The 26,122-nt window shown below is 42.2% G+C and overlaps 1 protein-coding gene across 1 annotated transcript; it reads left to right on the plus strand.

The window, feature by feature from the left end:
* Nucleotides 1–618: 618 nt before the first annotated feature.
* Nucleotides 619–25,055, plus strand: cpa6 (carboxypeptidase A6). The gene is made up of 11 exons (XM_042067401.1): nt 619–955; nt 7,645–7,720; nt 12,406–12,530; nt 13,706–13,820; nt 16,012–16,113; nt 16,429–16,533; nt 17,824–17,934; nt 18,370–18,460; nt 20,422–20,624; nt 22,226–22,310; nt 22,802–25,055. The coding sequence occupies exons 1-11, from the start codon at nt 840–842 to the stop codon at nt 22,990–22,992; spliced, it is 1,320 nt and encodes a 439-aa protein (XP_041923335.1). The 5' UTR covers nt 619–839; the 3' UTR covers nt 22,993–25,055.
* Nucleotides 25,056–26,122: the final 1,067 nt, after the last annotated feature.

The raw sequence follows: 26,122 nt of genomic DNA on the forward strand, positions 1-26,122 counted from the left end.
TACAATACTGTGTGAAATAGATGGTGATACTGCTGGAAGTGAGGAGTGGGGAGGAAATGTATTGTGTGAAGTTTTAGAACACAGCCAGCCTAATGAAAACAGAGAGCATGATTTTTCCTGGATAGATTTGGGTGTCTGCAGATATGTTCTCTGGATTGGACATGTTATTAATTTATTGATATAGGCCTAGTCTGTGGTTGTTGTTATTAAGCATAGGCTACATGTAGCCTATTTATGAAAGGTTTGAAGACATTCTAAAGGTAATTACTTTTTTAAAAAGTAGTAAAATATCTTCATCCAAGAAAAATCTAAAAGTCTTTAGCTACAATAGCTATTTCAGATAAGATAAGCTACTAAGCATCTTAACTGTGTGTGTATCAAGTCACTAACTCAAACACAAAGTTAGGCAAAGCGATTAGATAAGCAGGCTACCGTGATAAATTGGCTTAAAATGCCCTGAGATCAACCAGCTGGGTGTCCTACCGACTTATTTAGGTGGGTGGGTGGATGTTGGTGGTGGGATGTTGGCCATATCCTCTGACATTGTGTCACGTGACGTCAATCTCAACATCTTAAAAGCCGGGATGCTACCATTCCCACTTGGGGTTTGAGGTGATAAGTGCCCTCGCCAGTCGTACGGTTTTAGTTCGCACCTCTACCTCAGGACATCCCAATGCCACTAGAGCCTCGGAGAAACGCAACGGGACAGCGGACGCCAAGGATCCTCAAGGGTGTTTCATAAAGCGTAATCTGGTACCATATTTTATCCCTTAATGCCGATACAGAACTCATGCGAACTTTTCACAGCAGCGTGATCCCATTTTGTAATTTCATTGAGTATGGGAATGAGTTTGAGACGCTCGCTTCGCACCGCAGTTTTGCTGGGCTGTGTTATAATTTACAGCAATGTGGTATGTCCCGTGGATGCCTACCTTTACAACAATCGCTACGCTGGGTAAGTTTTTCTCTTCTCTCATTCATCCCATGCTTGAGCAGGCTATTTGAAAGCTACCGTCTGCAGGGAATGCATTCGTATCCGTGACCTAGTAAGCTGGTGTTCCCGTCGGTTTGTAAATATTTGCGCAGAGAAGAGAATATTTTTTCTGCTCCGTATGTTGCGCTTCCTACGTCTTCTTGTGATATCAGGACACTTTCACTTGTATGCGAGTAATCTTTGGTAGATAAAAAATATATATATTTTGTGTCTCAGAATTTAAATGTTTAATCTGGATGAAAAAAAAAACCAACAGAAAATACTTTATGTAGCCTACAGGCCTATAATTTTGTGTCATTTGTACCACCTTGTTCCTTTCTAATCGTAAATCGTAACAGACATCAGCTGTGTGTGTCTTTAAAGAAAAATAAACATCACAAACTTCAACTGCACTAACAACCAAATGGGAGCTGCAAATCATGTTGCAGGACCACAGGCACACCCCCTCTCTCAGGCGTACAGTGCGGCATACAGTGTGTACTTTATTCATACTTCAGGCCACTTCACTGGCATTTACTGGCAGCTTTGGAGTAGCCACAGTGGGGTTTATACCATTATAGGTAGATCATTTGTTCATTAAGAGTGTAGTTACATTCACTAAGGTTTCTTTGTATTCACAGGGATGGTTAGACTGAATAAAGGAAGCCATAGTATGTTCTTGTAATCTCTTGGAATTAAACATTCTGTCCTAGGACAGTTGAGGAATGCAGAGGGATCTGACAAAAGGATTTTTTTTTGTAATTTACTCAAGGTGTGCTTTTGGGTGCTTCTCACCTCGAACAAAGGTGTTTCATGTGGTTCTCCTTCAGCCAGGCTTGAAGCAGGCGTGAGAAAATGGAAAGCTGTGCCACCTCACACTTCAGGGATGGCTCGTGGCTCCCACATCTTCGTTTGTTGTGAGAGTAGCAGTAGCACCACTTAACAGACTACTCCCACAGAGCAACGTTGCAGGAAACTGTTTTCAAAAGAGAGAGAAAAATACATCTTTGTAGTTTCCTCTTTCCTTATGGCAATTATGGGATATTTGTCAGTCATTACACAAGTGGAGGGGGCATTTCTACTCTCTTGGTATGCTTGTATCTGTTTTGAGGCCAGTTCTTTCATATGTCACTCTGCAAGATAATATGCAACAGAAATTCCCCCCCAAAAAAGATGTGTTTTTAGTCATCAGGGGACGAGTGAAATGTTTGTCAGTGTGAGAGCTGTGTGGTGTGCTTAAAGGACAGCACAGGGACACTGAGATGGGGAAGGGGAAAACATGGGAGACGGAGAGAGGGAGGGGGAGAAGGAGAAAGGGAAAGAGGGAGAATGACAGAAAGAAAGCAAGGGAGAATGAGAGTGTGTGTGTGTGTGTGTGTGTGTGTGTGTGTGTGTGTGTGTGTGTGCACGCACCATGAGCAGCACTCCAGATGTGTGAGGGTCCCTGTTATGACTAGGAAACTGAGCGGCCCACTGGGAGGCTGATGCTGCAGGAATGATGGAGTGATTTGCCTGATAATTGGGCTCCATTTATCTGTGACAAGCCAAACAGTGCCTCACTGGAGAAACAACTACCTATTAGTGGTGAATGCCAAAAGCCCCACTCATTTTAGACATATCTTTGACTCCACCTTCAAATAACACTTATGAATAGCTATACAGCTCTAGCTCATCATGGCAGAATGGGTTTGAGACCTCTCAGTAATGTGATAGAGACTCACCCCTCAGGCTATTAACACTGTTGTGGTGGTACATTTGTCAGCTTTAACTGCTGTCTGTGAGTGTCTTCATTTGCCAGTAGACATATGCATACAGGAAGGTAAATTGCATGCAGTGAAAAATATGTTTCAGCCAGTTGTCTAGGTGCGAGTTGAGTTTTATGGTCCTGGTCAGCAGCCTGTAGCACATTCCTTCGGAAGAGTGGCGTGTCATGATTGCAGATCAAGGCACTCATCTTGAGTACATTTGCATTTATTCATTTGGCAGATGCTTTTATCCACAGCCACATGCAAAAATGAAGAATAACATGAATTATGTGGAAATATCGGACCTTGTAACGTTGAGAAGGTCCATTCATTTTAATACATCAATAATAAATACTACAACCAGAGGAAGAGTGTGCAGAAGTTTTAAGTAGTTGAAGGGTAGTGTCCAAGTGTAGGTACCCATGAAGGGGCCCTCACTAACAAGTTTGAGCGGCGGCAATCGCCACAGTCTCTGTTCTCTCCCGTAGATCTGCTCCCCTTGTGTGGGCTCTGGTGGTTTTATGAGTGGGGACTTCTGCCTTCCTGCGGCTCCGTGTCAAGGCCTTCAGTTAGAGGAGAGGTGAGAGGAGAGAGGGGGGGACACGGGCCCCTAATGACAGATGAGTTTCCCTGTAATTCTCACTGAGGTGTTAACAGATGAGATGGACCAGGCCATCAAGCCAGGCCCATAAATAAAAGGCAATAACAGCAATCGTCGATTCGGAAGTCCCAAAACGTAGTAAAGCTTTAAACTTTGAACATAATCATCATAACCCAGTTACTATAATAGGATGTTGAGCAATGAAGACAGTTGCCAAGGGAGACAGAGGGAGGAAAAAAGGACCCAAAAAATAACATCTTTATCACTTCACAATGATTGCAGCGCTTTGAAGTTTCTTATGAATTGGTACACAGCTGTTTTTATCACACAATTAAGAAGTGTGTCGTGTTTTGTTGCATGGTGTGTGAGGATAGCAAACTCATTCAAAAGTTGTCTAGCCAATTTATCCAAGTTCAAAGCCAATTCATTCACAGACGTTCCGACACATATTCCTTGTCCTCTCCTTACACCTTTCTGATACTCGCTGCTGGTGATTTCATTTCCTGGAACCTGTGTGTGTGTGTGTGTGTGTGTGTGTGTGTGTGTGTGTGTGTGTGTGTGTGTGCTCACACATGTGCGAAGTCGGAACACTTCTTCCATTCCGGGGTGTTGTAAAAAAAAGTGAGCGTCTTTGAAGAAGTTTGCACAATCAGCAGACCTCCTCATGCAGAGGAATCATCTGAATGCCACGTAATGCGCAGCCGAAGGCCTTGGTGGCGTCCCACACGCCTTTCATATAGATGCTGAATGCCAGCCTTTGTCTCCGCAGGGGGAATGAATAGGCAAGTGTGAGGCCGCCGGTGCAAGACTGTCCCTGGATACTCTCCAGGACGGTTATGGATGGTGACAGTAGACACGAGACACTGTGTGCCACTCACTAGACTAGAGACTGTGTGTGTGTGTGTGTGTGTGTGTGTATGCGTGCAAACACCCTACTTTAGTCAGTCTGTCATAGATGTCAATAATTGTTTACGTGTGTCTTCCTCACAAATAATGATGGAATGTGTGAGTTGGATACAATTTGTATAACAAACCAATATATCATCTCAAAGGTCTATGTCTCTGAGTTTAGTAGGTAACTATTTTTAGCAGTGAATCGGAGATGCTACATCTGGCACTATTACACTCTCCTAGGCATTTTAATCTTTTACTCTGCCCTTTAGAGATGACGCAGTGTGTAATTTTAATCAAACTTACACTGAAACACGCAAACCACGAAGCCTTAGGGGAGAACATCTGAAGGCTGAAATATAAATATGTGTTTGTTACACACAGAAGTGGCACTCACAGATGTATGTGTGACCTTAATGACAGGGAGAAGTATGTTTTTGTTAATAATGTTACAGGAGCTTATATGGTCTGGCAGACACACAACAGACTGTTGGTGTGCAAAAACAGAAACATAAATATCTCATCAACAGTATTTTTGAGGCTGTGGCTCTTTAAACTGAGTAGTCAGGCAATGCTTTGACATTTGCAGTCATCATGGAAAATATATTTTGGTCATGAATATTTTATGATTTTATAATATGGATGTCACAAAATTTAATGTAAACAAAGCAACATGTCTTTAGTGGATTGATGGCTGAATGTGGAAAGGATAGAGCTTCCGGCATGTTACACATCCCACATTCTCATACTTATTGTTTGGAAGGAGATGAAATTGATAGCTGCTTAGATATAAAGATCTGAAGAGACATCAATGTCTCTCTGATCTTGGCATCCATATCGATTCAGTCTACAGTCCTGTCTGCAACCCCGATTGAAATTAAGCATGCACTGCACATGCTTGAGAGGCGTGCTTGAAGAATGACAGGACAGGCCAAGTTTGCATATTGCATCCACATTGTATGTCAGACAGATATACTACACACAGCTGTGTATAACTTATATTTCTTGGCCTTTGAAAAGAGCAGATGCAATGCTCAGAAATATGATGATGGCATGGCTGAATTATTTCTAAACTTAACTGACTCAAAAATCTACATACTGTTTAGAACTTGACTTTTATCCATCTTGATACCGTGTAATGCATGTTACACTTGTGTACAGTTAACGAATTAACGGCTCAAACACAACATGACCGTAAACCTATTATTTGACTTTGTATATTTAATGTCATGATGGTCTGCTCAGTAGATGATCAATCATTCAGTCAGTCAGATTAGCATGATATTTAAGTGTCAAGATTACAGCATGAACAACATTATCAAAACGAAGGATATTTAACTTCAAACGGCTCTTTTTGTAATACTCAATTATATTTGTTTGTGTAGGTGGATATTGGAATGGAATGGAATTCTGTTTATTCAACATGCACAACTATGATCTTGGTTGTGGTAGTGGCTCAAAAATGATAATTTAAGTCAGCAACAATAACCCTGTCATGGCATAATTCTCGATAGATTCATGCCCAGTTCAAACCTGGGCTCAGAAGAGGGCAATACTCAATTTTATGTAATTATCTGTCATTTTCTTTTCAACACTGGTTGAATTGCATGAACAGGAGATTGTGGCAGGGCCTCTTTCTTTTCCTGTCTTCTCTTTTTGTCATCTAAGATGATGATTGTCAGTCAAGTGTCCCTCAAATCCCCTACTTATGCCTGGCTCAGCTTTCATCTTGCGGTTCACAATAAGAGTAGATTTCTTTGTCTGTCTGTCTGTCTGTCTGTCTGTCTGTCAGTAGATACAGTATCAATACAGCATGGAGGTGAATGCAATAGTACCACACCCAGATGGTTATAGCAGCTAGTGCCCACCTTGCCACACAACACCACATACATCACCGAGCTCACAATGAAGTCAGAAGAGGTGTGGTCCAGTATGCCAGCTCCAGTGTTCTCTCTGTTTGCCTCGGTGAGATATCAGGATGACACAGATGCCACTTGGGACACAAAAGCAGGTGGTGTCGTGTCAGCCTGGTGTGTTCACTATGGGATATGAGTCCCCAAGGGATATGTGTCACCCACACTCTTGAGGTGAGGGCGCTTTTAAAAGAGCGTCTAGTTTTATGGTTTGACTCAAAGCGAATTTGTCATCAGTCTCACAGGTGTGTGGAAAGATTACACTGAAATGAGGGTAAAAATGCATGAGGAAGTGTTTTGGAAGTGTATTAATTCTGAGAAGCATTCATTTTATTGGACAAATTAGTGTAGTTAGTGTGAGTGAACTAATGAGAGTAAAAATGTCAGTTATTCCTTTAAAAAATGTAACAGATTTGACTTTCTCATCTGAATATATTTAAATGCATCCCCTCTGTTCTAGCTGTGAAATGCTCCCATGTCTGGTCTCTCAAGGTAGCAAAACACAAATGGACTGACTCATAGCAGTCTAACTCTGTGATTCAGTTTAAGGGCCCCTGTAAAATTCCACTTGCACCCAGACAACTGGATTATTTAACTTCCTATATGTCCACTGGCAAATGTTTTTGGCTCTAAATATTTGCATTTATTCACTAAAGAAATACTTCATAGACAAACTGACTATGGACTATGGAAGAAAGACTGATACTTAACCAGTATGAATCCTCTTTGGCAAAACCATGGCTTTGGTGTGCACCATGGCTAGTTGAAATTAGACCTACTTCTACTACAGGATTAGGATGTCGGTCATTACTGTAACAGAGCTTCTGTCCATTGCTGGCCTTCTCACCAGTGTCCCTGTCCTAACAAAAGATTTTCCCAACACCACAAGTCCTGTGTCCTCCCCGCAGGTGAAACATCTTATTTGGACAACAAATCTACAGAAGGGCACTAGCCTGGGACTTAAATCGCTGCAGTTTGTAGCCTCCACCCCATTCACTGACCTGTTTATGTGACCACGTCTTCTTACCATGAGTATAAAGTTATTTATACGTATGCGTCTAGTATGTCATCACAACAGTATGTATATGCCGGTACTTGTAGAAGCACTGAGAACATAGCCAAGATCTTCCTGTTGAAATGGTTAAAGCTCTTAGATGTTTGGAAAAGAATCTCTTGAAAAGAATCTCTGAGGAGAATAGCCCGAGTATCCATAGAGATATGTTCTGTTGCCAACGTTTACTTCTTGAACTCTACTGTTACACAGTATAAATAGATGTTTATGTTTAGAATTATTTTGTCCAAAGTCACTTACAATGAAATCCATAAACATTAAAAAAAGAACAATATTAGTAATAGGCTAAATAGAATTTAACAGAATTATAACAATAACCATGAACATGTAGGGTATATAAACCATGACTCTGTGCAGAGAATGAATGAATTAGATTCAAGTTTTATCTTAGGTGATATGTTAACACTAATGTTATGTTGTGAATTTCCAACTCCTGTTTTCTTTTGCAGTGACCAGGTCTTCAGAATCACACCAGACAGCCTCAAAGATGTTGAGCTACTGCAGAAACTCTTTCAGAACATGACCGTAAGTTCAATCCAATATCACAGACATTACGAATTGCCGCAGCATATTCAAGCTATGTCTACTTCAATGCCTTTCAGTAACAGCAACAGGCCTCCAGAAAATACTGTAGTTGTGTCAGTTATAAAAGGTGTCCATCTGGTTCATGTTAAATGTGATTAGGATATAGTTGTTATGTGCTCTTTACAGCCAAGCGTTAACTTCTATTTGAACAATGACATGGTTGTGTGTTTCAGCAGAATGCATGTTTCTTTGAAGAACATCTTCTTGGCTATATATTTAATGCACACTTTGGGCCCTCCCTTTTTTCATCACAGAGGGATTCTTTTTCGGTCATCTACATATTTTAATATCTACAGAGCACCATATGGCTTAGTATTAAGTGTCTTTTTGTAGCACTACCATGAATGAGATCTTGATCTTAATAATCTTAATCAAGATGTCTGATCTTATTTTTTATTAACATAGTAATATTGCAAGAACAACTGTGTTCACTTTAAATGAAACCTGTATTCAGAGGATGTGTATTAAGTTTTTCCTTATGAGGTTTTAGTACATTTTTCCACAGGGTCTTTAGAGTTGTATTAGCTCTCCTGTTCCCAGGAAACACCCAGCAAACAGTCCCCAACCAAAAGATTCTGGTGTTGACTAAATGTTGGCAGAAGGTCTGCATGGTGCATCTCAGAAAATTACAGTGACATATGAGGCTGCCTGTAGCTAACATTGTAAACATATTCTAAAATATTTGTTTAATTTGCCTGTCATAATACAACAGCTCCTTTGGGACTGTGTGGGACCCTGGGACCACAGATGCAAATTAGTAACTCTGGCTCAACGACTGAGTTGTGCATAATATGGCCGTGTTACTAAACAAATAAACTAAACTACGACCTGGACCATGGGAGACGGGTTAGCCATAAGACTACATTCCAGTCTTGTGATCAGCATGTCCATACTAGACATCATGGACACATGCTCAAGTTGACTGTATACAGCAAAGATTCTAGAACAGAGCTCCGTTCTACAATCTTTGGTATACAGGCTTCATTCAGTTTATCACACTGAAAGTTCTTAACCAACTTCCCAGTACATCACCAATAGAAATAAAAAGATGACGCTGTTATGAAGGACTACTGAAGCCTCAGCTTCCCCATGCTCCCCAACCACATCCCCTTCCATTGTGGTTGATATGGATAAGTAGACTCTGAGGAAGGAAAAGTTCTGGAAGCCATTCCCTCATTGCAAATGCGCTAATGACATTATCTCTATGACTGTGTTATGATTTCCCAACCATGCTGCTGTAATATGCCTTAGCCACTGGACTCTAACCACAGCCCTGTAGTATAAATGCATTGGTACAAAAACCAACAATGACAACAAAAAAAAGAAAAGAGAATCACCACAGGTCTCTATCACATTCCTGTGTATACTATACGACTGTGTGAAGAACACCATGTTTCTTCTCCACACGTCTGCCTGCTGAGGGCATGATGGCCGGCCACGGCTACTTTCAGGGTCAGGTTGGGAAAGTGTGAGAAGTCAAAGCTAAAAGTCTCGTTTGTGGCCCTCGCCCTCTGTTCCCCCGAGGGGGCACACTGGACTCTGTTTGGACAGCTGCCGCTCCCTGTGTTCATTTGCACAGGCGTGGTGTGCCCTCGCGGCCCCCATTACGCTCATCGCCCATCGGGTGACACGGACTGTTCCGGAATGCCAGCTATGTTTTCCCAGACAGTTACATCACCAATCGCGAAAAGACCACTGACATTTTATTGGGCTTCTTTTTTATGTCTGTCCACAACTCTCCAAAGTGATTGTAAGGAAAGAGCATGGAGCAGTTCTCATGTTTAGAAATGAGGGGTGGGGTGGGGGGGTCTTCTAAAAGCCTGATCACTCAGTGCCTTTGTAAATATCCTGTCACATGTGAGAAGAACATAAATATGACAGGTTTCAAGAATTTAAGAGTGTTTGTTAAAAAAAGAGATTTTAGGTAGAGGGCACAGCTCACATTGTGATTTTGTCCCAATGTGAGCCTGACCACACAAGAAACCTCACTCCTTGTTAACTGAAATGGAAAAGGCAGGTGCACTGTTGAGCTAAACAACCAAGAGGTAACGACATCTGACTTGGTCTGACAGACCATCAGTTGTCCACATCCTTTGACTGACCCTACTCTATTCAAACAGGTATAAAAACCTAATGTAGTCATCAAGAGCATTAGTGTTAAATTCGTATTCATAATGGGCTGAAGCGTAGCTTTCATTTTTTTCACATCTGAGTTGTCCGTAATAAAAAAAAAATTGACATTCACCAACAAACAGCTAAAGTGTGTATTTGTTTAGTTTGATTACCCACACCAAGAGCAGAATCCAACACACACCCTTACACATCCCTCTGGACTGAGCATTTGGTCAGAGAACCACACACTTAACAGTGCAACTCGTCATTGTAATGTTAGCTGAGACAAGGCCAACTCTATGGAGCACCCAGCTGTGAAGCTGAGTTCTACTGAGGGTCATATACAATCCATAGCTCCACGTGCACCAGCCCTCTGCAAGCCATTAAAGCAGTTCATTAAGAAGCATAGGGGCCGGTCAGCAGTATTGCTCCTACAGGCCAGAATGAAATCCAGCTGGACCTGAACTTGGGCTCATAAAGAGGACTCACTGACGCACACACATGCATGGACGCACATACCAGAGTACACACACGCATATATTGATACATGTGATATGCAAAATCACCTAACACCTTCACATGCACGCATGCACATGCGCACACACACACACACACTGATAACTTCCATCTTTGAAAATGATCATATCCATTCCCCCAGATGTTTTCTCACCTCCTTCATGTCATAACCACACACTCTGCACACTGAAGTCAGCCTGGCTTGACTAAGAACAGCCTTCAATGCGAAACAAACACAACTGAAAAAGAGCTTCATAATACACTGTTTAATGTACATATGGAAAAGGCAGACAGATGTTTTACCCAGATAGAGAGAGAGAGAGAGAGAGAGAGAGAGAGAGGACTTGGCAGTCAGACCCATGCCTGTGTTCTGTGGAACACTGCCACATTGGTGGCAGGCTTGTGTGATGTGGCTGGGGAAAGGAGTTTGCACAGTGTCATACTCAGCACCATGTTGCCTAGTCTACATTACACACTGCTTTGATGTGCTCAGGACATAGTGTGCCATGTACACAGGCTTTCAGTGCACTGTCCTGTGAGTTATTATTGCTTGCCTGTGTCTAATCATCAAAATTACGGCATGTGTGTGTGTGCATGCGTGTGCGTGTGTGCGCATGTTTCACCAACAGTAAGGTCTTGGGTTTGATGCTCATTGCAGTATCTGTTACAGTATTAATTAGTAAGCTAATTTAAATATGACCACTACCAGTATATTCTTTCCACATTTCAGCTGGTCTAATGCTGAGAAAATAGGTTCAGTTCAAATACTTCCCATTCTTCATCAATGCGTCTTGGGAGCATGCTTGCATATGGTTACTAACTATGGGGCTATGTACTAGTATGTAGCAGAAACAGTGTGTGGTGCAAAATGAATGGAAGTGAAAACAATTCTGGACCCTGCAAGCAAGACTGGAAGTCAAGAGTCAGTAACATTTATCTGAATCACAACTAATTAGCTAAAAACAATAAGCAATGAGTAAATGGAGTTGAATGGCCTCTGTTGCATTTGTATTGCACTGTTTTCAGTTTTGAGTGTGCGGGAAATCAGTATCAAATGTAGTGTCATCAATAACTGCTGATACGAGCAGTGCCTCACTAACACCGCAGTTCAATCCTTTATTCTCTTGCCTGATGGCCTAGTTAATGCGACCAAAACCAACAACAGCACAATCTCTTGGCAGGCTTTGAAAGAGCAGGCTTGAGCTCCAGACTGGAGGTTAAACTCTGGGGCTTGTGTGATGTGGAAGCGCCAAAGGCCTTCGCTGTCTGCGCTGTGAATCTAGTGTGGGTTTTGTGGGTCGTTAGCGGCGCTAGTGCTAAGGCTGCCTGCTGCACCCCCACAGCCCCGCAGGTCCAAACAAGCAGGATTCCCACAGAGCCAGAGACCGACGGTTGCTTTAAGCTGTCGGAAAATATTGATCTTGCCCCCAGGTGTAGAGTCGGTCCAATCCCATGCCGACCCATTGAAGCCCGAAGCTAATATGGAATAAGGTTCAAAGTCAAAAGCTCCTCTTTTTACATGGTTTTACATCCTAAGATGTCTTTGATACATGAATTAGAAGGTTTAATTTGAAAAAGATCTTGACAGACAGATTGCTTACTCTTTTAAAATAGATGTACTGATGGGATGGGTTCATGGGTTGAATGAACCTTTTTTTGTTCAAAGAGAAACATAACATTGATCTGATTTTCTATTTTATAAAAATAATGTACTGTTTAATACAATTTAATACATGTGGTTGAGAATGAACATTTGTGAGAAGTGGTTGCTGTTACATGATATAAAATGGTTAAGTGGAGACCAGGTTTAGGCTAGTAGTAACAACCCTTACGTTTTGATTTAGCATGTCCTCATGAAAATGTCACAGGCACTAAGCGGAGACCTATAAACGGCCTTTCAAACGGGAATGCCTTCTGGACGTGCTTTAGGTCAGGGTCTGAGAACTTTTCAGAGAACTGACTCTCTGTGTGTGTGTGTGTGTGTGTTGCTCTTGCAGGTAGACCTGTGGCAGCCCAATAGTGCCTCCCTGATGCAGGAGGGCAGTCCAGTGGACGTCCACGTGGGTCGAACGCTCACTCAAGGTCTGCACCTTCATCTCCAGCAGAAGCACATCCAGCATAAGTAAAGAGTCCTCCTGTATCCCATCATACACCTCTCCTGCAAGCCAATGGTCTTACTCCTTTATTACCCCACAGGAAATTTTGCTGCCAGTGTTGTTATCATTGTTGTTGTTGCTGTTGTTGGTTGTGGTGTGGGTGGTATTTTTTTGCTCTTTCTTCTTCTTCTGGTTATCCTCTTAATCTCTCCTCTAGTCATCTTCTTGTTCTTTATTTTCTTGTGCTGGATTGTGCTTCACATGTACAATATGATTTGCAGTAGGCCTAGTGTCAATGCTAGCTCCTCACCAGTTCTTACCTTCACACTGATACACACCACCATCAACCCCACCCCTATCCTATCGCCTCTTCCCTCCAAAACAGCTTTCATCTCCTTCTTTATCACACAGAGAGAGAGAGAGAGAGAGAGAGAGAGAGAGAGAGACCCTTGGGATATTTTGCCTGTCTCTCTTTTCCTCCCTCCCTTTCCCTCTCCTTTGATTTGGCTGCTAGACTACAGGTATCTAAACAAACCTGACCCGCTGATGGGTTTCAGCCTAGCCGCTAACTAAAGGCTTTGAAATACGAGCTGTGTGACGGCATACAAGAGGAAGTACAATCTGTGAATGTTGTGACTTGCTTATCCTTGGTGGTCTGCGGAATAGGTGCTCTGATTTTGGAGGATGTTTTTTAATGAGAATAGCCCGTGGAATTCTCCTGAATGAGAACATACTTTCCCTCCCCTTCCTGCATTTTGTAATTTTATATTTCAAACATTCCTCACAGATAACACTAACATAGACCACATCAAATCCAAGTGAGGAATATGCCATGGGGATCATCAAACGTCTGTCCATCAAGCCATTACACTGAGATATTGATTATCTCTGACAGAAACCATAACTCACCATCTCTTTATAGTTGCCTGAGAATAAAACATGACAAAGGCCTCCTCGAGGAATAGTGCTCATTTCAATGTTCTTCTTTTGAAGCTGGAACGGCCTTTTGAAAAGGCCGGAGTCCTGAAAAGAAGACCGATGATCCCCATGCACTCTCACCAATGCATCACCCAAACTCCCCCACATTAAAGCAACATCACTGGCTGGCTGCTTTTTAATGTGCTGTGATACACTGTGATAAACTGTCGGCTGTCGAGACCAAACATCTGCTTTCAACTCGACCCTCAAATGTGCTTTGCAGGGTGCTTATCCCCAACCTTCAAAAGGAAATCGAAAAGCAGACGGGATATCGGTCCGCAAGAAAGCGCCGCTCGGTGTTGCAGTACGATTACGAGGTCTATCACTCTCTAGAAGAGGTAGGTTGTCCCGAGCCCCATGGAGACACATGCACTCTCATACAGCCACATCCACTGCCGTTGTCTTTGAAGATTTCTTCAGAGAGCGGCGATCCACAATTTTACTCTCAAACGCCATCTAAATCTATTCCCACTTGCCATTAACCCATGTTGAGCACAAATGCTTAGTGTTCTTGACTCATTATGGTGATCTGACACATCAGGGATCTGGTTTATAATAACTGCCCTAAGTAGTTATTACATGATGCACTTGAGATGAAGGTTAGAATTAGGTTTGGGGTTAGGATAATTGATTTGTATTAATATGCATTTATTTAAGAAGTAGGTGAGATGTAAAGGATTATTACCTGCTTAAATATATCATAATAAGAGCACTCCCAATATGAAGTAGTAGTAGTTGATTTCGGGGTACGCAGTTGATCTGGCCCAGATACAGCCCAGGTCTGTGCTTTGGATGTGCCCTGAGACAAGAGCTGCTCTGTCCTGGGGGATAAGCGCCACCTGTTGTGGCTCCTCTCTACCTATGATGGTGTGTGTGAAGTGGCCTGTGACGGAGAGGGCTCTGATGGTGTGTGTGAAGTGGCCTGTGACGGAGAGGCTCTGATGGCGCATCAGAGGCAGCCGAGTAGTAGCCCTGAGCGGACCGGTCACACTCACATAGGATTGCGGCGTGTCCAATCATTTACGAGTCGCAGGGCAGCTTCAAAAAGCCATGCACCCCCCCTCCCTCTCTCTTTCTCATTCCTCTGCTCTGACCGTCATGGCCTAAACGTGCCTCCAGGCGCTGTCCCCCCCCCCCCCCCCCCCCCACTAGCCGCTCACCGCCCCCGGGACAGGAGACATTTAGCGTTAAGCCTCTCTAAATCCTGCGGGTCCCGTTCTCAACCAAACAACAGGTTTCAGGTCTACTTTTTCGACTCTTTTTTTTTAAACTCGCTCGTCTGTGAAAATCAAGTTCTCTTTTGCACTGGAGCTGGGGTGCCAGAGTCTAATGCATGCAAGCTGGGACACTCAACCTCCCTGCCCAGTCCTGTCATTCTCAAAGTCATGATGGATGTGTCGATGAGTGGCCAAGGGCACGGATCAAAGTGTAAAGCATCGCTCTACCATCCTGCACCTCATATAATGCACCTTACAGCTTTTATTCTCTTGGCCCAGACTTCACAGCAAGCATAGGATGGATTTGGAAAGTAAATCGAAACTTAATTTTGGACGTTTCATATGATAAAAACAGATTCAAATCCATAATGGCTATAACACACATTCAGCGCTCTAAGCACACAGATGCAGCTAGTAGTCTGTCTCATGGAAACCAGGCATCTGTGTGTTTCTTTGGAGGGGCAATTTAGTAGCTGTGAAAGTACACATCTCAGCTCTTCTTTGTGGCTGTGTTCAACAGCGGCCCTCTGATCCAGTCCTCCAATCCAAATTCATTCCATTATATAATGATTGCTCATTATTTTTCTACAGAATGAATTGGTGACCACTGTCCCTACTACAATGGACTAATAGGGAAAGAGAGCCCCAAGAGTCTGCTTTGGTCATTCATTCAGTATAGGACTGCCATTTCTGGAAATCCAATTGTATGGGCCAGACCTCTAGGCCAGATATGGGACGTTCAAATAGCAAACAAAGGCAGACATTTGCTAACATTCTGATTTTTTTTTTGCTTGTTATAACACACACAAGTGGAAGATGTAGTTCTCAGCAAACAAACATGAGAGTTCAAAGGTACAGCACGCACATCCAAAACGATGAGTACTGGGTGCTGGACAGGAAAGCACATGCATGTAAAAGAACGTTGAGTCTGCACACCAGAATCTGCTCCTTAGCGTTTTTTAATGGTAGGCTATATCTCCACGTGTAACGTTTCGGGCCCCTAGCCCTTCATCAGACATGACATGCTGATGGTGGTGATATAGCCTACCATTAAAAAAGGAGAAGATTCTGGTGTGCGGACTCAGCAAACAAACACCCTACTGAACACTTGCTGAACTAAGGCTTAACGTTTATGTCTTCCACATTTTTCCGTCTGTTTATTGAATTTGAACGCACCTCTGGCACTGTACAGTATGGTGTCATGATCTCATTGCCTCCTCCCTCTATCGCTGACTCAGATGTTGATATTAGTTTTGTGTTTGTTTGTTTGTTTGTTTATTTGATTGTTTGATTTTCTTCTTCCCTCCCCCAGATCCAGAGCTGGATGTTTGAGATGAACAGGACCCACTCACACCTGCTGGACATGTTTTCAGTGGGCAGATCCTATGAGGGTCGGCCGCTCTATGTGCTTCAGGTAGGAGGTGAGGGTAGATGCATGCTGGGATTTGTAGTTCATTAAGTAGAGCCAGTTCAGTGTGTCCAGATAGATCAGATGTTTGAGATGCAAGTTCAGAAACCACCCCACTCCACCCCCCAATCAAATACTTATCCCTATATCAGAGTTCTAGAAAGAAGAAAATGTAACCCCCAAGACACTGTCAATCATAAGAAAAAAAATCAGCAATAGAATCTGGACATGGACCTTGTGCATGTCTGAAATAGGCCAATCTGATGACAAGCAACCTTACAGATGACCTCTGTTTCTGACCCGCATTCTGTGTCTCGTCAGTTGGGAAAGAGAGGGCGGCCGTACAGGAAGGCGGTGTGGATTGATTGTGGGGTCCACGCTCGGGAGTGGATCGGACCAGCGTTCTGCCAGTGGTTTGTCAGAGAGGTGAGTGTGTCCTCTCTGTGCCCCCAGTGTCAGCTTGACCCCTCCACCCCGTCCAGACAAGCACTGCTGCCCTCACAGTCAGCGTGACCCCTCTACCCCATACAGACAAGAACTACTGTCAGACCGAATGTGTGTATAAGTGTGCGTGTGTGCTTGTCTGTGTGTGTGTGTGTGTATGTGTGTTTGTGTGGTGCGCGTTAGTGTGTGTGTGTGTGTGTGTGTGTGTGCACGTGTGCTTGCTTGCAAGGGCAGTCACTATGGCTCTCCCCCAGAGGCAAGCCACCCGTGGAACCTGAAGTGGAAAGCAACACAAGACAAATATCACATGCGATTCCATCAGGCCCAATCCACCTGAAATGTCAAAACGTATTAAACTGCACACCCATAACATCTCGAGCTTGTCTGGGTAAGGCAGTGTAGCTTGCCTGCTGATGCGGGAGCTTCATGTTAGTGCTAGTGTACACAGTACCAGCAGTGCTGAAACGGTACAGGAAGGAATACACGTCTCTTCGGTTTCAGTACCTCCAATGTACCACAGTGGGGCAGAGCGCAGACACTTTTCAGTGGAGAGATTAACCTTGACTTGATCCTGATTACATGTCTAGCCTCACCCCCGGCAGCCAGATCGCTCCCAACCAATCCCCTTCTCCTGCATTGCATAACTCAGGGCTTAATTCATCTTCTGCAGATATGAATGTGGAGTGTGTGTGACACTTGCTCTGAAGTAAGAGAGACACACACACACACACACACACAAACTCACCCTTGCAGGTGTGGGGGAACTTCTAATGCCCTGGAGCGACTGGTAACAAGCTGCTAAGTGGGGACTCGTGGGGCTTCCGAGCGCTCTTGTTTATGATGAATGCGCTGGAGCATGGAGACTCACACAGAAAACCATATACTAGCAGCGGTCCATTTGTGCTGTGTCATCCTGAACCATTTAGTGCCTGAATGAACAGCCTGCCTTTGACAGATCATTGTGCTGAATCATGGAACGCTGAAAGTGGTTATGACCACCAACAATGAACAAAAGTATTTCTTAGAGATTGTCATTTGTTATAGTTCCTTAACAAATGGGTATCCTTGAAAGACAATTATACTAAGTTGTAGCATATTATACATGATCGTGCACATCAATAATGTATCTATAACAAATAATTTGGTATAGATTGTTTGGTTTGATATTCATCCGTTTGTAGCATCTTTGTATTTCACTGTGTGTTTCTGTTGTGTTTTCTTCAGTCTCCTTTGGTCAGTTCTGACTCCATGTACTATTACTATTTTTACCAGGCGCTGAACTCATATCAGCATGACTCCGGCATGAGACGTCTGATGAATCAGCTTGCCTTCTACATCATGCCCGTGCTCAATGTAGATGGTTACCACTACAGCTGGACAACCGTGAGTGACCACAGCTTGTTAGGTTTCCTCAGTGTACTAAGAACAGTGGCTATAGCTCAAGCAAATCATGGCTGCATATACTGTTCTTAAATGATCCTCTTATAGCATGTGGTGAATAAGGATGATAAAGTATAACAAAACCGTGAAATACTCCTTGGAGGCTACCTTGCACTTTGGCTCACATAGAGTATTGTATAGATGTCGTGTAGGTTATTGTCTGTAAGGCCTTGTCCAACTTTATCTAACAGTATGTGTATAATTCAAGGATTTAGATCTTGATTATGTTTGTCAGATGCCATGTTGTACAGTGAATGGGGATGGAGCTGATGGATCTGTTGAGAATGTAATGAGTGAAGTGTCTAGGCTCATGTATGATGTACATTTATTGTATATAAATGTATATAAATGTAAGTGATGACTTTATTTAATTTACAGGATCGATTCTGGAGGAAAACACGCTCCAAAAATCACAAGTATCATTGCCGTGGCGTGGATGCCAACCGGAACTGGAAAGTGAAGTGGTGTGGTAGGCTCAGTAGTTTCAGATTGTGACATTTGCCTCAGATTCTCCTCCTGCCTGTCCTATCTGTCTCATAACAAATGGTTTGTTTATCTGGGAACACCCGTATCAATTCTGACTCATCATCTTGCACATTGTTTGGTGTGTCTGTGTGTGTGTGTGTGTGTGACAAGCATCACAGAGGAGTAAAACAAATGCATAAATAAAATGAAATATTCAGCGCCTTCCATGAACTCAGGGCTGTTTCCCATCTCCATTTTGCCCTTTAAAAATCAAATCAGCTCACAAAGCTCTGTGTCTGTGACTCACAAGTTCCCGTTTCCTCTACCGTTGCTCTCAGATGCATCTACTGGTGCTCTCTGTGTGTGTGTGTGTGTGTATGTGTGGGTGTGTGCGCGTGCGCACAGTCCATACTGTAATTAGCGTAAGATGCAGATTAAACGTTTGTGCGATGATGATTCCTCCTTTTGATGTGATATTTGGTGGAGGGGTGAAGGTGGTGGTGGTGGTGGTGGTGCAGGGGGATGGGGGGGGGCAAGGTCTTTGCTGCTCTGCTGTCTGCTAAGTCATCATGCAAAAAGGAAGCCAGCTTTGCTTGTGGTAATTGGTATCCAAAAACGAAGAGCAAATTAATATTTATGGGGGATATGGAAAGGAGGCGTATGACATTGCTTATATCCTTGGATTGTTTTCTAGTTTTGAAACTCTTATCCACACACCTTATTGTCATATTCATGGCTTCCCAACTCCCTCTTGGCTGTTCCCAAAGGATCATGGGAATCTTCAAGCAATTAATAAATTGTCCTTGTCACAGATTAAGGAATATAAGTCCAGGAATGTCTGCTATGCACCACTGCCAGGCACATTGTCTCTTAAAAAGAGGACAAGAATTCAATGCAAACATAATTGATGAAGTTTCCATATTCATCCTTGACATAATTTACATTGTCCTGTAGTTAGGTTAGGTTTTATATGCTCATAATTAGTATGGGATATTCTCTATCTCAATTGGACTTCATTTCCCTCTAGATTCTCAAGTATGAATAACTGAAAACTGTTTCTAATTTCAGCCTTTTTAGTGTGGATAGAGCATAATGTTAATCACAAGCTAATATGCATTGTGCTGTTTATTACAACATCGCATCAGATCATCATACTGTTTTGTTTTCGAGAGACGTATATGAAGGCTACATACAGAAATCTGTCGGCCTGTAGTTTATGGCCAGTTTCACAAAGATGGACTTTGACTATGGCTTAAATATAGTAGATAGACTTTGGATAGACATTTAAATGAATTCTGAAATTTTGGTTGCCCAAGTAACCACATCCAACCACTACGCTCAATTGACCTTAATCCTTTTAAAAAAAAAGATAAACAAGCATAGGCAACAAATGTCCCACTGACATTTAATGTGGAATCTCTGTGACTGCCGCATTCCATAACTTCCAGGTTGTAGAGTAGGGTGCTACGAATGAATATATACTTTGCTGTGTGTGATCTAGAACCTGAACTTGTGTTGACTCTTTAATCAAGAACCCATGTCAGAGAGGGTTGAAGGGGAGGGATATTTGCCCATGCACTCTCTGTGATCTAGAACACGAGCATATGTGAATACTTGGAATCTAGAACCTAGATTAATGCCTTCTCTGCAATCTAGCACAAGAACATCTGGACAACATGTTGGCTACTTTCTAGATCTCAATACTGATACCTTGGGCCTAAATTTGAATGATGGACAAGGTGCAAAGTCTTATGTCTAACTAAAGCTAATTGAATAACTAGGCAAAATCAATTCTCTAAATATTGATGAGTCAGCTCAATACTCCCATATGCCACAAAATAGCAATAGTTCCTGCGCGAGAACTTTGCTTGTTGAAAGACTTTGCACTTTGCCCGCGATTTTAACCACCGCCCTTTGTGTTCTCCATAACATAGAACCTGACCTCATGTGCTTGTGTCCCATCAGAGGAAGGAGCCTCCTCCCACCCCTGTGATGAGACGTACTGTGGGCCGAGCCCAGAGTCAGAGCCGGAGGTAAAGGCCGTGGCCAAGTTCCTGCGCAAGCACAGGAAGCAAGTCAAAGCCTACATCTCCATCCATGCCTACGCCCAGATGCTGCTTTACCCCTACTCCTACAAATACACCATGATCCCCAACTTCAACTGTGTGGTGCGTCCCCCGCTGTCTCGTGTGGCTGTGAATGTATTTGTTGTTGCAATTAGGAGATGCTTTCAGTCAACAGGTCAATACTTCTGCTCCCTTGCCCTGCTATGATCCTGGTGTTGCTGCAGGATAGTGTTTTTATTTAGTGCTGTTGCTAATGGAGTGAGAGGAGACTACAAGGCATCAGGCTTCACATATTGTCAGGGAGCACAAAGAGAGGGGGAAGCTTAATTAAAGCTTAAGTCTGTTATTCTAATCCAATAGAGTTTTGGTCATTTAGCAAACTGTTCTTCACAGTCCTCTGACTATTTTTCTGGTGTGTACACTCCAAACATCTCTGTTGTTTTCACACAGCCCTAGCTCTTGCAGGGCACAGACTAATATTGTCTCCAAGGGTCCATAGCAGTGTTTTCTACAGGGTTCAGAGCTCTTAGCTACTCTTCTTATAGAAGTTCAACATAACAGAAGAGGACAGAACAGTCTTTTTATCACTCCTCTCACCCAAAGACTTAACATATTCAGGGCTATTAATAGAACTTCCTTAAAGGAGAACTATGTTGGGTTTTTTTTTTTACTTAACAGCTTCAGAGTCATTGGAATGGTAATATGACTTTTTCCGGGTTGATATGGTGGCCATCTCACTTCCCCCTAGCGTCTGTGAGTGGAAAAGCCAGCCTTGCAACTTTGGTCCGGTGAGCTGCCGGCCTCAGTCAGAAAGTCTTGCGGTCTCGCAATGTAACAAATTGCTTCACACCACTATACACATACACGCCAGGCACTGGCTAGAACAAGGTAGCGATGGAGTTTCTCAGACATTTGTCATGGCAGAGCCGGTGAAAAGAAGCAGAAAGCGAGCAAATTGTTGTTGGTGGAACAGAGAAAGAGGAAACGGCAGACTGACCGAGCAAAGAGTGTCGTAAAGTATAAACTCTGAAGTTGTAGGGGGAGCTCTGTAGAGAAAACTGAGAGCAAAAAGCGAGAAAACAGCAAAGAAATTGCCAAAACTGCATATAGGGTCCCTTTATAGGTGCAGTCAGCAATTGCACAGGATGTCACACTTATTTATGTTTATATTTAAATGTATTAGCAAACGCTTTTGTCCAAAACAAAGTACATTATATGGGCTGCCTACAGAGACCATTTTTGTTTTACAGTGGACTCACAGAATGGGCAGCTAGTGGATTGTGAGATGTTTGCTGAATGTGAAAAATGTTATGGGCTTGAAATTGTGTACAATCGCTGACTGCACCTTTTAATCTTTAATTCATTGAGAGAATATAGTAGCATGGATTTAAATGGAATTGAGTCATGTTTGAGTGTCCTTCGAGTTCTGTTCCCCGAATTCATGTACAATTAGGGAGGGAGGGGGAGGAAGTAGCAAGCTAGCTCTCTGTTTTGTTTGAATGTCAACAGAAGTGACGTTACCCAGTATCGCTTAGAGCACCTTTAACTGTATTCAATCATTGAAAATAAGACAAGCACTAAACCAGACAAACTAAACTGTCATTATAAATATCACTCTTGACAGAATGGATAACTTTAGAAACAATTTAAATGATAAATGGCACATCATGCTTATTATGTTCCTTTATGTTCTTTTTAATTAGGAATCTGCCGCTCATAACGCAGTAACGGCGTTGTATTCTGCCTATGGAGTTCGATACCGATACGGACCTGCCTCAACTACTTTGTGTAAGTCTCTGGCATGTGTGTAGAGGTTGGTGCGTTAAACACTTCTATCTGAGGTTTTTCACAGCTTTGGACTTTTCTCAACAAAAGTGGTGAGTCATTGCCACATTTCAATTTGTCACAACCAGAGAATAGAACCAGACCACTGAAAAGGAAGTCATGAACTTTGCTAGGAATTCGCATGCTGTTTTGTGCTGAGCTACAATTTATGCTCATTTATAGTTGAGTAGTAACCATCGAATAGTGTTGGAACACCAAAAACAAGGAAGTTATATAAAGCTTGGGATTATATAAGTCATGATTTATATATTTTTTTCTACCACACTAAAACTGATGAGCATCCATGATGTTATACATACCACATCAGCATACTCAAGGCTTATTTTTAAACCAGCACCCATCTAGATAGATAGATAGATAGATAGATATGTCAAACCATATAATAGTATATAATAGTAGCCAGATTTTGAGATATTTTACGTTTATCCACACAGATGTGAGTTCTGGGAGCTCCATGGACTGGGCCTACAAGAACGGGATCCAATATGCCTTTGCGTTCGAGCTGCGCGACACAGGCTACTTTGGCTTCCTCCTGCCCGAGGCACAGATCAACCCCACGTGCACTGAGACCATGAGGGCCGTGAAGGCCATCGCCTCGGGGCTACTGAAGAAGTGTGCTGTCTGAGGACCAGATTTACAGTGAATTACAGACTATGACCCTCTCAAAGGTGACAAAAGTAACTGATGTGTGTTTGTGTAGGAGGTGGTATTTACACTTTTTAACTGTCTTGTACTGTCTAGGTTTTTCTTACACCACCCCCCTCCCCTTACCTTCACACTGTAACCTGGGGGTAGCCCTCCTCACAGCCTGCCTCTTCTTCACACGCCTGGGCCCCTTTGCTCTCAGCCACCTAAGGATAGTCAAACTGTGAATGCGATTGGTATGGTGCTCAACTGGTGGTCATTGGCTGATAGATATTCAATGCTAAAAGATGCCTAACCAGTACAAGATTGGCAGTACACCCATCCTGTGCTCATTACCATGGCAACGGGGGAGTGGTAGCCAAAGGGTCTTTTTAGTGTAATTACCCACAGGTCATCTTTAACAGCAACTTTCATGTACTGCCAATCTAGCGATCTCAACCTCAGGCTTTTTTTTTTCGGTGTCCACATAAAGTGACTAGAGGAACTGTTCTACCTTACATAATCAGTTGGGTTGTTTATTTTCATTTATATGCAAATTCAGAGATTCAGAGAACCCTTTTTGTAGGCTACTTAAAGTAAAAGGTTAAAAGGGGTTTAACCTTTTTTGATAATCTATAATATGCCAAATAACGCTTGTTAGTATAGGGTGATCACAAGCACTTGAGGTCACAACTTACTGACAATGATGGTGTCAGCACATTGAGATTATTCTGGTTTACAGAGCACTTTTATCTCTTTGGATTGTCTTGAATGTTTTAAATGCTGCAAACAACAACATAAAGCTAAGCAATTTGTGGTGTGTAAATAATATACTTACCTATATTTTTGTAAAACACCAAGGAAATTTTTCAGGGACAGCTGAATGTTTCTCACATAGTCTAGAAACTACATTAGTATTGTACACAATTACATGCACATTCACTGTGTTTCTTTGACAATTGCCATATCACGCTAGCAATGCCATATTAGCGATCCTAATGATTAGGCCTTAGCCTTAAATACAATCACAGTATATGTTTGAGACCTGTACATTCGTGACAGAAAGTGGGTCTATTTATGCATCCCTTTTGCCAACACTACATGTATTGTTTTGAGTTTATTTGAGCTTGACAGATAACAGATGCTAGGAACAATCAGCAACTGTTGGAACTGCATGAAAAGAAGCCTGGGTGTACCAACTGACTGGGGTAAAAAGCAAGGATTCTAGAAAAGATTTATCTCACATGAAATGTATGCAGTCATTGTAAATGCCACATAAAGACTTTGTTGTAGACAATGTTTTGAAATCGAGAGACACCTGTTTTGTCTGTGAAACAGCAGTGTTTACTTCACTTGAGAAGGCTGCTCTCAGTGAGTACTCACTCATAACAAGAATATGTCAACGTGTCTCCTCAAAACTATTTTGTAATAAATGTATTTTATTCTTTTATACATGTGGCGTTATGAGTTCAGTATTTAGTTAACATTCTTGTGTCTACAACTACACAGTGTCTTTTAACATTATTTTTTTCAACCTGGAGGTTGGTTGTCATCACAATTCATATGAACAATTGGGCCCTTGTGTTTAGAGACAGGGAGAATGCGTTATGAATATGTGATCAAGCACTTTTCTGTACACACTCACACTTCGTTTAATAATGAAATCTTATTTTTTTTAGACTTCTCGGTTGGTTTCAAAGAAATGAAAGATTGGCCTTGAATTTTGGTCCTTTGAATTTTAAAAGATCTGGTTTGAATAATTCAATTTTCACTGGCCCGCCTCACTTCTTATAGTCTGCATCTTCACACAGCTCAACACCTAATCAGTCCTCAGCCAGCTCTTGTTTCTTTCACTTTAATGCATATTTTTCTCCCTTCGCAACAAATGTAAATAACTTTTTTTTTTTCATTCAGACAACACTCTCACTGACCTGTTGCTTGATTATTGATGCAAAATTGATGTCATCTCCAACAGTGCATTTGACAATTTGCATGATTGCTAGATTATTCATGAAAGCACCGATGATGTGTTCAGAGATGATTAAATATATATGTTGTGTTTGAGCCTATTGATTGTAATTAATCTGCTCAATTAATAGAGCTCAAAATAAATAAAGGATCAGGAGTTCAATTTACACTGGACAGCAGTAAGTCACAGCATCGGTCAAATGGATAATTAAATATGAAAATAAACTGCAGAACACATTGAGCCACAAGTCACAGCACTGTTACTGTATCAAAGCACTAGCTTAATGAGTTTTTGTATCCGAATAGCATTTCTAAACAGGCATGATTGATCATTTCTAGAATAGTGTTTTTAGAGAAAAATCTTCTCTGTGTTCAATTCATTATTCATATAAATTTGAACAGTCTAAATGTAAACACCATCAGAAAAAAATAGTGGTGTTGTGCATAATTAGAAAAACGGTAAAGTGATAGTATATGCATGAACTAACTTGATTAAAAATTGCAAGGCGTAGCATTGCAGCAGTCAAGTCTGGTTGACTGGAATTAAATTATTGCCTGCATGCCTCCAACATTTTTGCCACCATTCATCCACTCTTCTACTTGCAAACAGAGAGTCCTATTATTATCTTCACTCATGTCTTGTAAAGGAGTAAAGAAAAAACACTTTACATAAAAATCTAGGTGACCTTTCCAACCACAGTAGAGGTCTATTTCTGCCATACATAAAGAGGTAAACATGTCAAAACCCTGGGAGGCAGGGATCCCTCTTCACAATATCCACTCTGACACACATGGAATAAAGTCAGCATGCAGTCCTGAAAACATGCATTGCATTTTGAAATATTTTAGTTTTTCTTTAAAACCAGCCCATGCCTTGCAGGAGAGTAGCGTTCACCTAACCACTGGCAGAATGAGATGGCTCAATAAATATTGCAAAATCAGTAAACTAAGCCAGGGCGATTACATAATCTGAGTGAGCTACCCAGAGTGTCTGAGGGAGGGGCCGCATTATCAGAACATGCTTCAGAGCTCTGGCTAAATCACAATAAAGCTTGAAGGTTAGGTCTCTACACTCCCTTCAGAACCCCCATGAGTAAGACCAGTCATGGGCTGCAAATACTAAGCCGGATATGTTCTGTGTAGGCCTATCACTGAAGTTACAA

Source organism: Alosa sapidissima, chromosome 17, assembly GCF_018492685.1.
Source record: "Alosa sapidissima isolate fAloSap1 chromosome 17, fAloSap1.pri, whole genome shotgun sequence".
Lineage (NCBI taxonomy): Eukaryota > Metazoa > Chordata > Actinopteri > Clupeiformes > Clupeidae > Alosa > Alosa sapidissima.